The 15843-nt window shown below is 40.9% G+C and overlaps 1 protein-coding gene across 1 annotated transcript; it reads right to left on the bottom strand.

The window, feature by feature from the left end:
- Positions 1 to 215: 215 nt before the first annotated feature.
- Positions 216 to 5283, bottom strand: LOC131657426 (uncharacterized). The gene is made up of 4 exons (XM_058926832.1): positions 5084 to 5283; positions 4762 to 4915; positions 3986 to 4668; positions 216 to 3510 (listed from the first exon to the last, which is right to left on the bottom strand). The coding sequence occupies exons 1-4, from the start codon at positions 5281 to 5283 to the stop codon at positions 216 to 218; spliced, it is 4332 nt and encodes a 1443-aa protein (XP_058782815.1).
- Between the last annotated feature and the right edge of the window lie 10560 nt (positions 5284 to 15843).

A 15843-nucleotide genomic window follows, 5' to 3' on the forward strand; every position in this document is an offset into this window, starting at 1 on the left:
GATGATGATGAATAAGGAATGTTGCCATTTTTTTATTTATTAATTATAAATGTAAAAGTAAAAAATGAAAGATAGGGAACAAAATATTTGAATGCAAAAACGTCCTTTTATTAATGATTTTAACATTGAAAAACAACAAATGATGCCCTACATGTGTTCACTGTGTCTTGGGCAGAACACAGGAATTATTGTATGATAAACAAAAACAGACAGTATTACTCTTGATCAGAAGCAATTGAGATGATGTCCTTGGACGACCAGTTGAGAAGCTTCTGTCCTGGGACACACGGCTTGATCCATTCTTCAATGTCGTAATCGCTATCCATATCACCATCAGCAGCACAAATATGATCCTTAACGATGCCACCACTAGAGAACTTGATCGGAACGAAGGTTCCAGGTTTCTTGGGGGCCCCATTGGATGAACTCTGGCCCAACTGGTATCCAATCCCACATTTATCCTGCTTGATTGGCAAATCCAAGACTCGACCCCATCCTTCAGGATGACCAGATTCAACTACAGCTTTAGCTTCCTTTAGTGAAGACATGGGAGCCTCCAACTTCCTATTTTCAACATAAGGGATCTTGATGGTCTGGACAGCCTCAAAGGCTTGGCAAGGCGTCTCGTGGACCTCTCCTTCCACATCAATATACCTGTAAGATGCAAGATGGCTTACCACGTGTTCTTCCTCCCCACATATTGTGACTATCTTTCCTTGAGTCGCGAATTTGAGTTTCTGATGCAATGTGGAAGTCACGGCCCCAGCAGCATGGATCCATGGACGTCCCAGGAGACAACTGTAAGACGGGTGGATATCCATCACAAAGAAGGTAATAGTGAAAAGCTGAGGACCTATCATTATTGGCAAGTCAACCTCCCCAAATACTGATCTCTTTGACCCATCAAAGGCTCTCACTGTCAATTCACTCGGCCTTATCTCGACACCAGAATAATCTAGCCTCATCAAAGACGACTTCGGTAATACATTCAGAGAAGATCCATTATCCACGAGAACACGAGATAACATAGTCCCTTTACATTCCACTGATATATGCAAAGCTCTATTGTGGTTTCTACCTTCGGAGGGCAAGTCTGCATCAGTGAATCCCAATCCATTACCAGCATTGATGTTTGACACCACCCCTTCAAGTTGATTCACTGAGATCTCTGGAGGGACGAAAGCAGTACTTAAAAGTCTCAACAAAGCGTTTCGATGTGTCTCCGAACACAAGAGCAACTGCAAGATCGAAATCTTTGATTGAGTTTGACTCAGTTGGTCAACCACTTTATACTCACTTTTCTTGATGATCTTTAGGAACTCTTCCATCTCTTTGGCCACATTATCTTCAGAGTTAGAGCTTTGCCCCGGATCCACCGTATCTTCTACCACTCTATTCCCTTTTGCTTGAGCTAGAGCTTCTGCATTGTCATCGCGAGTATTCTGGGGAGGATTGAAAATACGACCACTTCTTGTCATTCTTCCAATGCCAACAACATTATCAACATCTTCTTTCTCAACCGGTGCTTTAATCTCGTACTTGGCCCCTTGGTAGAAAACTTCTCTGCCATAATTCCATGGGATTGCTTTTTCACTAGTATATGGGATGGGACCAGGCAACGTGATGACAAAAGGCGGCGCTCTGGCAGGAATCGGGATCTTAGTAGGAGTATACGGGATGGATAGCACGTTGATTTCATTCTTGACTGACTTTGGATGTCGCACATGCTCAAACTGTAGATACCCACTATCTATCAACTGTTGAATCCCACCTTTCACCTTGTCACAAACTGAGGAGGTGACCATACAATCAGTACAGAATTCTCCACAACCAGCGTATAGACTCATCCTCAATAATTCCTTCTTCAATAATGGCAACAACGATCCCAATTCGATAACATCCTTGACCAAGTAAATGTCTTCAACAATATCGATAGCATTTGCGGCATGAGTTCCATGGGAAGGCATAGGGTTCTGTACAACGTTAGGTCCTTGAGTAGGGGTGAACTCAATAGCTTTTGAATCAAGCAGATCATGTACTTTATGCATGAATCCTATGCAATGTTCAATATCATGACCAGCGGCCCCAGATTGAAACTCACAGTGGGCATTAGCATCATAGTTAGGAGGAAGCTTAGCAGGTGGAGGGCCCATGGTACGAAGTTGCACCAAGTCCCCATGTAAGAGATGGGCGAGTAATTGTGCATATGTCATAGGTATGGGATCAAAAATTCTTGGTGCCCTCGACTTTTGCTGATACTGACGCGGGGGATGCCTCTGCTGTTGCTGTGGTTGTTGTTGAAGAGGAGTACTCGGTATGGTCACAGCGGCTACCTGTTGATAAACATGGCTTTTACCTTTACCATAGTAAGCAGCACTCGTTTCACCCTCTCTCTTCTTGGCAAACCCATGGTATGGCTTCTTTCCACCAGCCCCAGAGGAGGAACCAGCAGCACTCGGATTCTGTATTCTACCCGCCTTAATTCCACTTTCAATTTGTTCACCAATCATCACCAACTCGGCGAAACTTGAGGACGCAGAGCAAGCGGAATAATATTGACCCTCCAGAGTGTTGGTGAACAGGTCCATCATTTCTCTTTCCAACATAGGTGGCTGGACTCTAGCCGCCAACTCGCGCCATTTCTGCGCATATTCTTTGAAGGACTCCATAGCCTTCTGGGATAGATTCTGTAACTGAGTGCGATTTGGCGCCATGTCCACATTATACTGATACTGCTTCACGAAGGCCTCAACTAAGTCCCTCCAACTTCGGATGTGAGTTCTCTCCAACCTCATATACCATTCCAAGGATGCCCCAGTCAGGCTATCTTGGAAAAAGTGCATCAACAGTCCTTCGTCCTCAGAGTATACATGCATTTTACGATAGTAAGCTCGGACATGTGTCTTAGGGCAAGTGTTCCCCTTGTATTTCTCGAAATCAGGTACTTTGAATTTCGGTGGCACACGGACGCCAGGAACCAAACCCAAATCACTGATATCCATACCAAGTCCTTGGCCTTCCATGGCCCTCATCCTTTCTTCCAGACCTCTAAACATCCTTCCAGCATCATGTGGAAATCCCCATTCACTTTCAGGAAACAAGTCCTCATGTCGGTCCTCTTCCAACACGGGGATAGCAGCAGCCCTTCTGATTTGTTGTGTGGTTTGTCCTTCAGGAGTAGGCTGGGGAGGCCCACGAGGATTACCTTGATTAGCAGCAGGAGGAATTACACCAGGTCCTCCGATCACAGGCTCACCATTGACACGAATATCAGCAGGATTTCTTTGCGGGGGGTCCCCAACAACCTGAGCAACTGTGTCCATCCTGATTCTGAGCTCTTCTTGGCGATCAGCCATGTTTTGCATGACTTCCATGAACTGAGCCATCTGAGCGGTGACCTGAGTTCTCATTTGGATAAGATCATCCCTTAACTGATTCATTTGCAGTGAATGATTAGCCCTTGTGTAGTAGCGATGTGTAGGTGGAGGTGCAATTGCTGAAAGAGAAAACCTGGTCAGTTAAGCAAGAAAACCATCTGGTGTACCTGTCATATGTATGAATGCATGAAATGCATGTGTGCATGGATATGTCATGTTCTATTATTTTTAGGAAACTTTAGCTTTGTCTCAAACCAACAACACAACATAATAGAGGGAACTGAGATACCACCAAAAATGAATAAGAAAACTCCATGAGATTTATAACCAAGTTCTTGACATAATCAGAATCACAAATCAATCCGCTCTCATGAGCCAACAAAACAAATAAATGGAACTAAGAACCCCATCCAACAAGTCTGGTGGTGGTCCAAATAACAAAGTCATGACGGAGGGGACTCTCTCCAATGTTCTTATCACTCCAGGTCTTCATTTCTTCAAAGAGCTTCTTGGTCTCAACACGGTTTGGCCTCTTAATGATTTCTTCAATCAGCAGGTCTTTTCTGAAATGCATTGTCTCCATGTGGCAATTCTTCACCTCCCAATACCTAGCTTCTTCTTGAGCTTGGGCATTACTCTGGTCTTTTTCTCTTATCTGACCCTTCAGCTTTTGGATCTCTTCATAACACTTCTCTATGGTACTTTGGCGATCGAACAAGAGTTTGTCTGCTTTCTTGCGACGAGTTTTCTCTGAATTGGCATTTTCAGTCTGAATCTGGAGCTTTTTGGTCAACTCGGCCAATTGAGCCTCGTAATGTTCTTTTATTTTCTTCTCCTGGATTTCAGTAGATTTAGAGCCCACAGTCATTCTCGGCCTCTTCTGAGATGTGCTCCCTCTAGCATACAGTTCTTCGAGCTCTATTTCCCTTAGTTTTAACTTATGAAGAGCAGAAAGCTTCTCTTGTCTAGCAGTGTTCATCTCAACATGCATTGTTTCCAACTGCTCAGTCAATTTTCGATTCTCTTCCACAGTTTGGTTGTAACGAGGCATGGAAACAATGTTGGGTTGTTCACCAGCAGGCGGGTACAAAGGGTCTTGAGGGAGGAAAGGCATCCCTTGAGCATTAGCAACATATTTGACCCAATTAGTATAATCCTCATACGTGGCACAGTCTCTCTGACCAAAGTGTTTCTTATCTCTCCAACAAATACTCTTCCAAGCTTGTACAGCTTTTGCCATCTGCCCACTGTCGGTGGCTGAATGATAAAAAATATTCTCAGCAATTTCTGTCTGCTACGGGGGATTGATAAAAGCATATCCAAATGTTCTCCTAGCCAGGATGGGATTATAGTTGATTCCACCTCTAAGGCCCATGAGAGGTACATTTTTGAACTTTCCACAACTCATAATAACTTCCATGTCATCTAAAGCTTTATTATACCAGACAATATCTTTAGCCCTCAGCCCCATAATCCTCTCAACCCACTTAGATGTGCGCCTATTATCAACGAAAGCACCACGTTCAGGCAAGTGTGACCTGAACCAACGATATAACAACGGAGCACAGAATCTAACCAAACCTCCCTTCTGACTACTCCTGTGATGAATGGAGTGATAAACATCCCCCAAAAGTGTAGGAACCGGATTCTGTAGAATGAATATATGAATTGCATTCATGTCAACAAAGTTAGGAACGTTTGAGAACATCATGATACCATAGATACTTAGAGCCAGGATGGCCCTAAATGTGTCCCATTCTTTCGCTTCAGCAGCATCACAACCCCTTTTGACAAGAAACTCCATGCGAAAACCGAGACCTCCTCCCTTCTTGGTGAGATTTTCTTCCACGACCGACTTGCTCAAATAAAGAGCCTTAGCAATTTCAATGGAATCAGGGGCCTTCATGGCGTCATAGTATGGTACTTCCTTCTTTATAGGAACGCCAAGAAATAGGGAATACTCTTCTAATGTTGGAACCAAAAGGTAGTCGGTGAACGTGAAGCAGCGAAGGGAAGGATTATAGAACTAAAGCAAAGTATGAACCCCCTCCTGTTCGTACTTGGTGAACGGCATCTTGAGAAGGCTCAGAATATACCCATATTTTTCTCGGAAATTAGTGGTCTCATCTGGCGTAATCTTCTTTTCTAAACACCCAAGGGAATCCAGATTCGGATCCAGGAAAGAATAAGAGGGGTTGCGTCTACCAGTCTTCATTGGTGGGTCCATGTGTTGGTCGGAGACAAAGCCAAAAGTTCCTGAAAATAAATGAACATGCATGTTAAATGATATGGCGGAATGCATTTCATCGGGAGAGTCCTAAAGTCTTTTCATTATTTCTTTTGTTTTTCTTCTTCTTTTTTTTTTTGCAAAAAGTATGTACATTTTTGTCACTATTTTTGGAAACAGACTTTAGGATTCTCCATTAATGAAGTGAGGTGGATGCAATAGCGTGATGTGTCATGTGTGTGATGTGGTGAGAGACTGAATGTCCCTCGCAGCTCTGGATATCTGGGTAACACTGAGTGTAACAGGTTCAAAGTTCCGGCTTCAGATTGCAAAATGGAAATCAGGGTATGATGAAGGCTAGTATCCTGTCCCACCCCAAACTCACAGGTATGAATTCTAGACACGGACAGGTGGTCCCTAATTGTCACTAGGGTCTACAGTTCCCATGGGGTACAAAGTGTTTGAGGCAGCAAGCGTGCCAGACACAGTGTTCCATGAAAGAACCTCGCCCAATTGTGGTACCCCATGTCAAGCTCGATCGTAGCAAGAGCCACGGGAGTCAACATGAGCATCCACACTAATCCTATGTGTCACTGGCCTGGGTAGTGGGCCTTTTACCTCACAAAAACCCCCCACCTGCAAAACAAAGCAGAAAAATATGTGGCCCCCACGGGGACCCATAATATAGTCCAGATGCATGATGTGCAAGCGGAAATAAACATGACATGCAAACATATATACAAGATGTAGGCATAAAAACAAACAAAGAAACACCCAATAAAAGAAACAAACAAAGGCTAGGATCGACTCGCTAGGAATGGACCAGCACAGGTCTATCAACATCCCCAGCAGAGTCGCCAGCTGTCGCTACCGCTAAAAATGGATCAGAGTCGCCACTAATATATTCATCCCATCGCGGGAAAGGAATATCAGAAACCTAACTCGGAATAAGAACAAGGTCTTTCGACCAGAGAACAGGGCACGGGAGTCGGTTACGCGAGGGGAAGGTGCTAGCATCCCTCACGCCCATCGTACTCGATGGTATCCACCTATGTTTGTTTCTATCTAAAGGGTGTATATCTATGTCTAAACCTAAATGCGAATGAATGCAAAAGAAATACGGGGAAAAGAAGGAATTATTTACAAGTGTGCTCGCTTAGGCCCCGCGACCCAATGCCTACGTATCCCTTACAAGGAATCAGAGCGACCGTAGTTCGGCTCAAGATTTTCTATGTTTTTGTGTTTTTTAGGTGAACAGAGGTTAAAGTCGCACTCCACGATGCTCGACCTTTGGAGACTTATACGCCTAGTTATGGAATGGATTCAACATGTTCTTAAGAATGCCACAAGGGCGAGAGATAGAAGAGAGTTTGAGCGTTTCGAGGAAATCCCTAAAGCAAGGGAAACTCGAGTTACTCTATGGTTTGTGTTTTTTTAGAATTTGGGAACTTACGCCCGAATGGAACCCTAAAGCAAGGGAAATCCAGGCACTCGAATGATTCCCTAAAGCAAGGGAGATCCAAGCTTCCATTCCCTTTTTAGTGATTTTCACTTTTTTATTAATGTTTTAGATGTTTTCTTTGGTATTTTTTAAAGGGATTTTATTTCAAGTATTTATTAGATGTTTTAGTGTTGAAAGAAGAAAAAGAATGAAAAGGGGGAGACTAACCTAAGTTCTAAACCTAGTGTTATCCTAATTCTAATTCTAAAGTTAACATCTAAGAGGAATTAACTAAGAATAGAGTTGTTTTAACAACTAGGGGCGTTTTGGGTATTTGCAAAATATAGAAGATATTCACAAAAATAAGAGAAGTAAAACTTTAAACTATTAAAGAAAATATTCACAAGCAATTTTGCATTTTTTATCATGTTGAAACTATTTTTAAGAATTGAAACTAAAAATTATGTATTTTTATTATTTATTAACCAATCAAAATTTGAAGAAAAATAACAAACAAGTCAATTAAATTCTAAAAAAGAACTAAGTACCCTAAAATTATAATTGGTTAGCAAATGTATTTTTTATCATTATTTTTATTCCAAAGAAAAATTGAGTCATGAATGAAAAATTAGAAGAGAAACAATTTTTACAAAAAAAGAAGAAATTCTGTACATACAGGGGGTGTGAAAGCATTTTTATCACTGAACTGAGTTCTTTACAAATGGCATATGGGCCTGATTAAGAGGGGGTGCGAGAATCAGAAGTGGCGCCAGGCCCTGTCTCAAAACGTGGCCCAGACTGTTTTGTTATTCTATTTTTATTTCAGTCAACATTTATTTCCTTTTAGCAAATGGTATACATGAAGAGAAATATCTAACATGGCCTAGCAACGTATATCAACTGGTGCTGTGAAATTTAAGTCACTAAATACAAAAACGCTCTCAGCCAATCAGAATGCAACAACACACTTGTCAATCATTATAATAAAACAAAAAAAAGCAAATAATATGGAAAAGAAGCCAACGCATGGATGACACGCGTCTGCCATAAGCAAAAAATCAAGAAAATCAGCTGGCGGCCGGAGATGGCCTCCGTCATCTTCTCCGGCGAAAGCCCTACCGGAATCAGACCAAAATTTCCAGAAATTTAAAGGACCGGCACCGTTCAACTCGGAATTCATCACTGAGTTTGGATCTATACTTCGTTTTCAACAACGCTTCCTCTATCATATCAACCGGAACCAAATCATATACACTAGTTACAAAGGTTTCTACCAAAACGCAACCTAAACTCGTCCTCATGTCCACACACATCTATAGGACTCCACTGCACAATCTAACATCTAGCCAGCACACATTTCACATAAAGTGCAAGAATCATGTAATTTGCGCATGAAAACGAGATCATATTTATACAGATGCATTCATCCTATTCATTATCACTACGATGCCAAGAGAGACATGAAAACTTACTTGTTGTTGAACTTCGAGCAGCAGAACAAGAACTCTCGGTGTAGATCTAAACTCCGATGCGTGTCAACGATTGGAGGAGCTTTGATCTTGAGAAATGAACTCCGAATTTGCGGTGGATTCAGGAGCTCGATGGTGAAATGAGCTTCTTCAAGACGCCATTAACGTTGCTGTAGTTGCTTGAAGTTTGGAGATCGCAACGAAGATGGTGATGGAGATGTGATGAAGGTGGTTGTGGTGGAGTTTTGATCGGAGGGTGGTTAGTTATGGTGGACGGAGAAGTTTGTTGGAGTTTGTTAGGGTGGCCGGAGAAGTTTGTTGTGGTGGAGATGAGGGAGAAGGAGAAGAGGAGAACAATGAGAGGAGAGTGTGAAGTGTGATGGATCTGAAAAAGTGAAGTTGGAACGAGCAAGAGAGTGAGAAGAGAATAAGAGTGAATGTGAAGATTGAGGAAAATGGAGGTGAGTGCGTGAGGTTCTTTGTGAAGGGTATACATTTATATAGTGTGAGATACAAGTGTTATGGTGAGGATTCTTTAGAGTGGGACCTTTTTAAGACTTAGTGAACAAGGGTTGGTATTTGTAGTAACTCTTCACTTGCTTTTCACGTACAGTATTTTGCATGGCTAGATGTGGAACTTTTCAACACCTCATATGAATACTACCCCGGAACCCCACTTTGAATACCTATATCTCCAGCTATGGACCTTCAAACAATTCCCTCTTGGTATCAACTTAAGGAGTTCATGGCATAGAGCAATTTTGGTGTTGGGTAATTCTTGAATCAATGCTTAGAAATGGAGTAAAGATGGTTTGAAACTCATGGACAATACCACTGCGCGCGCATGACTTAAACTGGCCTCAGGAACTTGGCAAAACGTGACTAGATCAAAGCACTACTTTAATGCCTCATGAATGATTGAATACACACCCATTTTGCTTGATTCCGGTTTTAATGGATAAAGGGCATGGAGGAGAAGAGGATTGTGTTTAGACTTGCTCTCATATGATGCTTGTATCTCTCTATAATTGACTTTGAAAACGACCCGCCACATGCTTGACAAAATGCCTCGTGCTTTCCTTGAATTTGTGTCCCTGCCTTGGTCAAAACATGACTTGGTGGGATCATGACTTTAAAACCCCATACCTAACTCAATAACCACTCAATTTGCTTGATTCTTGTTTCAATGGATAGAGGACCTGGAGTAGAAGAGATGCATGCTCAATTTGTACCCGATGGACCTTTATATTTCTCTGAAATCAATCTCAAAGTAAGCACACCACCTGCTCGATGAAATGTGTCATGCTGCCCAGAAATTTGTCTTTTAACTTTGAAGGATAGAAAAACACTTAGAAAGGGGGGGGGTTTGAATAAGTGTAGTCTTAAAAACTTGAACGATAAAAATAAATTGCACAGTTATTTTTATCCTGGTTCGTTGTTAACTAAACTACTCCAGTCCACCCCCGTGGAGTGATTTACCTCACCTGAGGATTTAATCCACTAATCGTAACAGATTACAATGGTTTTCCACTTAGCCCACGACTAAGTCTTCTAGAGTATCCTGATCACAACCTGATCACTCTAGGAACAAATGCTTAGACACAAGCTAAGACTTTCTTAGAGTATCCTGACCACCACGTGATCACTCTAAATACAACTGCTTAGACACAAGCTAAGACTTCCTAGAGTATTCTGATCAACACTTGATCACTCTAGTTACTTACAAATTAATGTAATCAATTCTAAGAGTATTACAAATGCTTCTGAAAAGCTATAATCACAACAGTGATATTTCTCTTAAAGTTTAAGCTTAATCTCACTAATATATTACAACAGCAATGTAGTGAGCTTTGATGAAGATGAAGTTTCTGAGCTTTTAATTGAACAGCGTTTCAGCAAGTTAATATTCACAGAACTTGGTTCAGAGTTGTTGTTCTTGCTTCTCATCAGAACTTCATATTTATAGGCGCTTGAGAAGATGACCGTTGGGTGCATTTAATGCTTTGCGTATTCCGTACAGCATTGCATTTAATGTTTCACGCTTTTGTCAACTACCTCGAGCCTTGTTCACGCTGTGTCTACTGACGTTGCCTTTAATAGCTTCCAACGTTCCTTTTGTCAGTCAGCGTAGCCTGCCACTTGTACTTTCTTCTGATCTGATGTTTGAGAATACAACGTTTGAAAATCATCAGAGTCAAACAGCTTGGTGCAAAGCATCTTCTTGTCTTCTGACCTTGAAGTGCTTCTGAGCGTGATACCATCAGAACTTCAGTGCTACTGCTTCTGATCTCAAGTTCTTCTGATGCTTCCATAGACCCATGTTCTGATTTTGCCTTGACCATCTTCTGATGTCTTGCCAGACCATGTTCTGATGTTGCATGCTGAACCTTCTGAGACAAAGCTTCTGAGCGCTGATTTGTGCATACTCTTTATATATTTCCTGAAATGGAAATTGCAATGTATTAGAGTACCACATTATCTCACACAAAATTCATATCCTTGTTATCATCAAAACTAAGAATATTGATCAGAACAAATCTTGTTCTAACAATCTCCCCCTTTTTGATGATGACAAAAAACATATATAAATGATATGAATTTGCGATCAGAAAGAGCAGACGGCTAAAGACAAATTACACAGCTATAGCATAAGCATGTGAATATGTCTCCCCCTCAGATTAACAATCTCCCCCTGAGATGAATAATCTCCCCCTGAAATAAATACTCGAAGAACTTTAATAATAAAAGACTTCCCTGATTATTTCGGTAGAGACGATCACATAAGCTTCTGTCTTCTGATAATTCATAGCTTCTGACTTCTGCTTCCATTGGACAGCTTCAGAACTTGAATTTCTTTAGATCCCTAGAACACTCACAGCTTCTGATTCCTGCTTCCATTTAGGACAGCTTCAGAACTTGAATTTCTTTGATCTTCAGAACATTCACAGCTTCTGATTCCTGCTTCCATTTAGGACAGCTTCAGAACTTGAATTTCTTTGATCTTCAGAACATTCACAGCTTCTTATTCATGCTTCCATTTAGGACAGCTTCAGAACTTGAGTTTTCTGGATCTTTAGAACATTCACAACTTCTGATTTCTGCTTCCCTCGGATAGCTTCAGAGCTTTGAATTTCTTCTTACATCACTTCATGCTTTATTGTATCAGAACATTGTTGAATGTACCAGAGCATCATCAGAGCATCTCTACATCCCGAAATGTTACAGAACAAAACTAAACGACAAAAGTCAGCATGAATGAGTTAGAACATAAAATGTGTATCAGAACACAAAATATGTATCAGAGCCACATAAGCCATATAGAATATATCAGATCCAATAGACAATGTATCAGAGCAAATAGACAATGATTTGGATCATATTCTATTATCAGAATTTCTGATCATTCTTCCTTCTTGCTTCTGATTCTGAAGCTTCCTAGCACTCAGCTTGCTTCAAGAATCCAAGAGCTATTTCTAATCATTCTTCCTTCTTGCTTCTGATTCTGAAGCTTCCTAGCACTCAGCTTGCTTCAAGAATCCAAGAGCTTGATTCATTTTGTTGCTTCTTATGTTGATCTTGAATCATTGATTCCTGCAACAACACAACTTAAAAAACTTAGAACTTTGCAAGTTCTGTTAGTAAATGTGGAGCCTTTTTACTCGGTAACTGATAATATTAATCAGATCATTTATCATATATTTCTCCCCCTTTTTGTCATATCATCAAAAAAACAGAAAAGATTCAGATACAAACAAAAAGAAACACACGGAGGAAAAAGGATGATTTCATTGAAGTTCAAACAACAGGTACAGAAGTACACGAAGAGAAGGAAGACAAGATGCACAAAAACAGATGCAGCAAAAGCAAAAAAGCAAAAAACAGCATAGACTCAATCTAAGACGGCCCTAGCCTTGACAGGATCTTAGCCAGCATCTCTTGAACCACATTGTTGTATCCATCTTGCCTTTCCATGAAAGCTCTAAACTCAGCATTGACTGAGCTTTGCTCATCCTGTTTCTTCTGAATATCTTCCAGAGTCCTTGCAAGACGAGAAGATTCATCAGAAGAAGCTTCACCGCTTCTAACCACAGGAATAGCATTGTGATCTGTAGCTTCCATAGATAGATCATTTGCAGGGATTTCCTCAACAGGAACTGATTCAGCAACATGATCTTCTACATCTGCTTCTTGCATAGAAGCATCTCCATATTCTGCAGCAGGAATTTCCGAATCTCCATTCTCAAGTGCCTGAAGAATGGCAGCAAGATTCCTGGGAGCAGAAGGACCTTCAACTTCTGGTGGGTCAACAACTTCTGGAATGACCAAGCTTGGGTCTTTCTCAGAAGGGTTTTCCCTCAGAAAGTCAAAGAGGGTCTTGAAATCTCCAAGAAGAACAGGATAATCAGGAATCCAGATAACAATATCCCTACATGGATTAGCTTCTAATGCAGCAGCCAGCCTTGCTTGTTCCAATTCATCAAAAAAGGGCTTCTCTTCCAAAAGATGTCTTCCTCTGAGACGAACAAACCAGAAGTCTTCATAGCTTCTCAGAATTCCACGAGGCCGTGGGGCAGCTTCTATACAGGCTTCCTGAAGTTCTAAAAACAGAGCATCTGATTCTCTGCGTAAGATCCTCCAGAAGTTCCGCATAGCAACATCATTCAAGCCAGAACTTTCAGCAATTCTGAGAGTATTAAAGATACTTCTGAGATTCCTCTTTACTTTTTCAAAAATTTCACCAATAGGGTAGATGGGGTGGGATTTTAATTAGGTTTTTGAAAAGGCAGGGTTGGGGATGTGTCGCACGCTCGCGAAAATATGAACAGAGTCGCCACTAATATATTTATCCCAAAGAGGGAAAGGAATATCAGAAAACCTGGCATAAAGAAAGGATAAGGGAAGGTCTTTCGACCAGAGATAAGGTACGGGAGTCGGTTACGCAAGGGGAAGGTACTAGCACCCCTCACGTCTGTGGTACTCCACAGGATCCACTTATGTTTGTTCTATTCTAAGGGTGTATAAATCTAAAGCTTAATTACTAAGGGAATGCATGCAAATGAAAGAAGAAACACGGGGGAAAAAAGGTTTATAAATAGTTGTGCTCGTTCAAGCCCCGCGACTTGATGCCTACGTATCCTTTTCAGGAATCAGAGCGCCGTAGTTCGGCTCTTTAGTTTTTGTTTGTTTTTGTGTTTTTTAGTTGAACAGTTACATTCGCACTCCGCTGCTCGACCCCTGGAGTCTTAAGCTGGGAATGGAGCGGAAGTAACGTGCTCTTAAGGAAGAAGAATGCCCTGAAGGCAAGAGAAAGAATGCCTCGGAGGCAAGAGAGAAAAGAGAGAAAATTTGTTTGTATTTTTTAGGGTAATTCCATGATGAACAAAACCCAATACAAGGTTCCGCACCACTTCGTTACTTTGATTTAGGTCTGAGCCTTTATTAGATGTTTTAGACGTTTTTGGTTGGTGATTTTTAAGGGATTTTAATCTGCGAGTTGAATCACATAGAATGTATGACGTCAGAGAAACAGATTAGGGAATGAATCCCACTCGTTTCTCTGCATAATCGAGAAACAGATTAGGGAATGAATCCCACTCATTTCTCTAAGTAGTGATAGAGAAACAGATTAGGGAATTGATCCCACTCATTTCTCTTTCACTAAGTGTTCGAGAAACAGATTAGGGAATAAATCCCACTCGTTTCTCTCCCACTTTTTATGTGATTCGCCTCTTCCTTTGTTAAGTACTTTAAAGTCGAAAGAGAAAAAGGAAACAAAACTAGCCTAAGATGAAAACTAGCCTAATATGATGGGAACCTCTAATTCCTAAAGTTGTCATGGTTTCTACCTAATGGTTAGGAGCAAAAAGCGACATGAGAGTATAAGCATAAGCGGAGATCGAAATTACAAGTAAAAATACAAGTAAATAACAATACAAGAATTAGTGTAAAATGGCTAACATAAACACTTGAAAATATGGTACAAGACATGAAAGTGAACAATGCAAAATAGTACAAAAATCGAATTTAAAATACTATTATTTTTATGGTTTTTTATGTGCCAAAAAGACAAGAATTTGATCGAGCAAAAAGAAATGAAATAAAAGCCTAAACTAATGTTCATTGATTATTTTCTATGTCTAAAATTAGTACTAAGGTCTAAAATTATAGGAGAGTCAGCATTTTTATTACTAAAAGAAATAACAAAAAAACTAATTAATCTCTAAATTTATTGATCAAAAATAACATGGAACTGGGGGTGTAAAATGAAAATAGTGGTGCAGTAAGTGATTAGGTGCAGGGCCCATGGAGTCTGGCCCAACAGCATTGTTTTTGTAAAGATTATTTGAAAAATGCCAAAAATGGCGCAGTATGGGCCAAGTGGGGGGTGAGAATAACAATGGCCCAAGATGAATTGTTTTTTTTTTGTTCATGTTCAGCGCACAAAAACCGTGTGCATTGGGCTAGGGGGAGGTGTGATCAGAAATCCGTGTGGGAGGCCCATGGATATGATTCAATTCAGATTTTATCATGATTTAATTTCAGAAATTATAATCCAAGCCAAATTTCATTTTTAAACTATATGTTAGTTTCAATTAAATCAAGTTTTAACGCACATTCAAATCACATTAATTCTTAATTAGCAGATTTTTATGCTAACTTAATAAAAAAAAATAAAAGATAAAGAAAGAGGAATTAGGGTCTAAAATCAAACGACGCATCAAATTACCTCTGAGGAACTCATCTCCCTCTCACGAACAATGGCGGCCGAAATTTTCACCGGCGAATATCTCCGGCGACACTCTCACTCTCCTCATCTCGCCGTCTCAACCTCTCTCTTACACTCTCTCGATCGTCTCTCAATCTCTCGTGAACAAATGCAAAACGGCGCGACGAAACACCGCAACGGACCTCAACGGCGGCGCTGTGACTTACTCTCCTCACTCACGATTGTCTCCGTCTCACATCTCAAACCTTCGCTCTCGTCGCATCTCTTGTCTCCGATTGGTTTTAACAGTGGTGGAGATCCATCAATCTCTCGCTAAGTTTTCCGGCGGTTCTTCGAATTGGTCAATGATGTTAAAAACGCCAGAGGAACTCTTCTCGAAACGGTGCCGCTTGCTCTCATTCGTTCTTCTCCCTTTTCTCATATTTTCGATCCATTTTGTGACGTATTCTTGATACGAAGTCGTTGCTCTTGTGCGAGATTAAGGCGTTGTTATGCTTGTGATGAAGATCGAACGTTGATGATGAGTTGTTCTTGAAGATTGTTTCTCTATTGCAGATCAAAGATAAAGATCAAAAGGTTCGTGAGGTTGAACGGAGCAAGAT

This window comes from Vicia villosa, linkage group LG1 (genome assembly GCF_029867415.1).
Source record: "Vicia villosa cultivar HV-30 ecotype Madison, WI linkage group LG1, Vvil1.0, whole genome shotgun sequence".
NCBI lineage: Eukaryota > Viridiplantae > Streptophyta > Magnoliopsida > Fabales > Fabaceae > Vicia > Vicia villosa.

Excerpts from the sequence above, each read along its gene's own strand:
- LOC131657426 (XM_058926832.1), bottom strand. The coding sequence starts at position 5,283 with ATGAAGGCCCCTGATTCCATTGAAATTGCTAAGGCTCTTTATTTGAGC. Across the intron at positions 4,669-4,761 it reads GTTGTGGAAAGTTCAAAAAT|ACAGAAATTGCTGAGAATAT; the intron begins GTACCTCTCATG and ends CCCCCGTAGCAG. Across the intron at positions 3,511-3,985 it reads CAAGCTCAAGAAGAAGCTAG|GTTTTCTCTTTCAGCAATTG; the intron begins GTATTGGGAGGT and ends TTAACTGACCAG.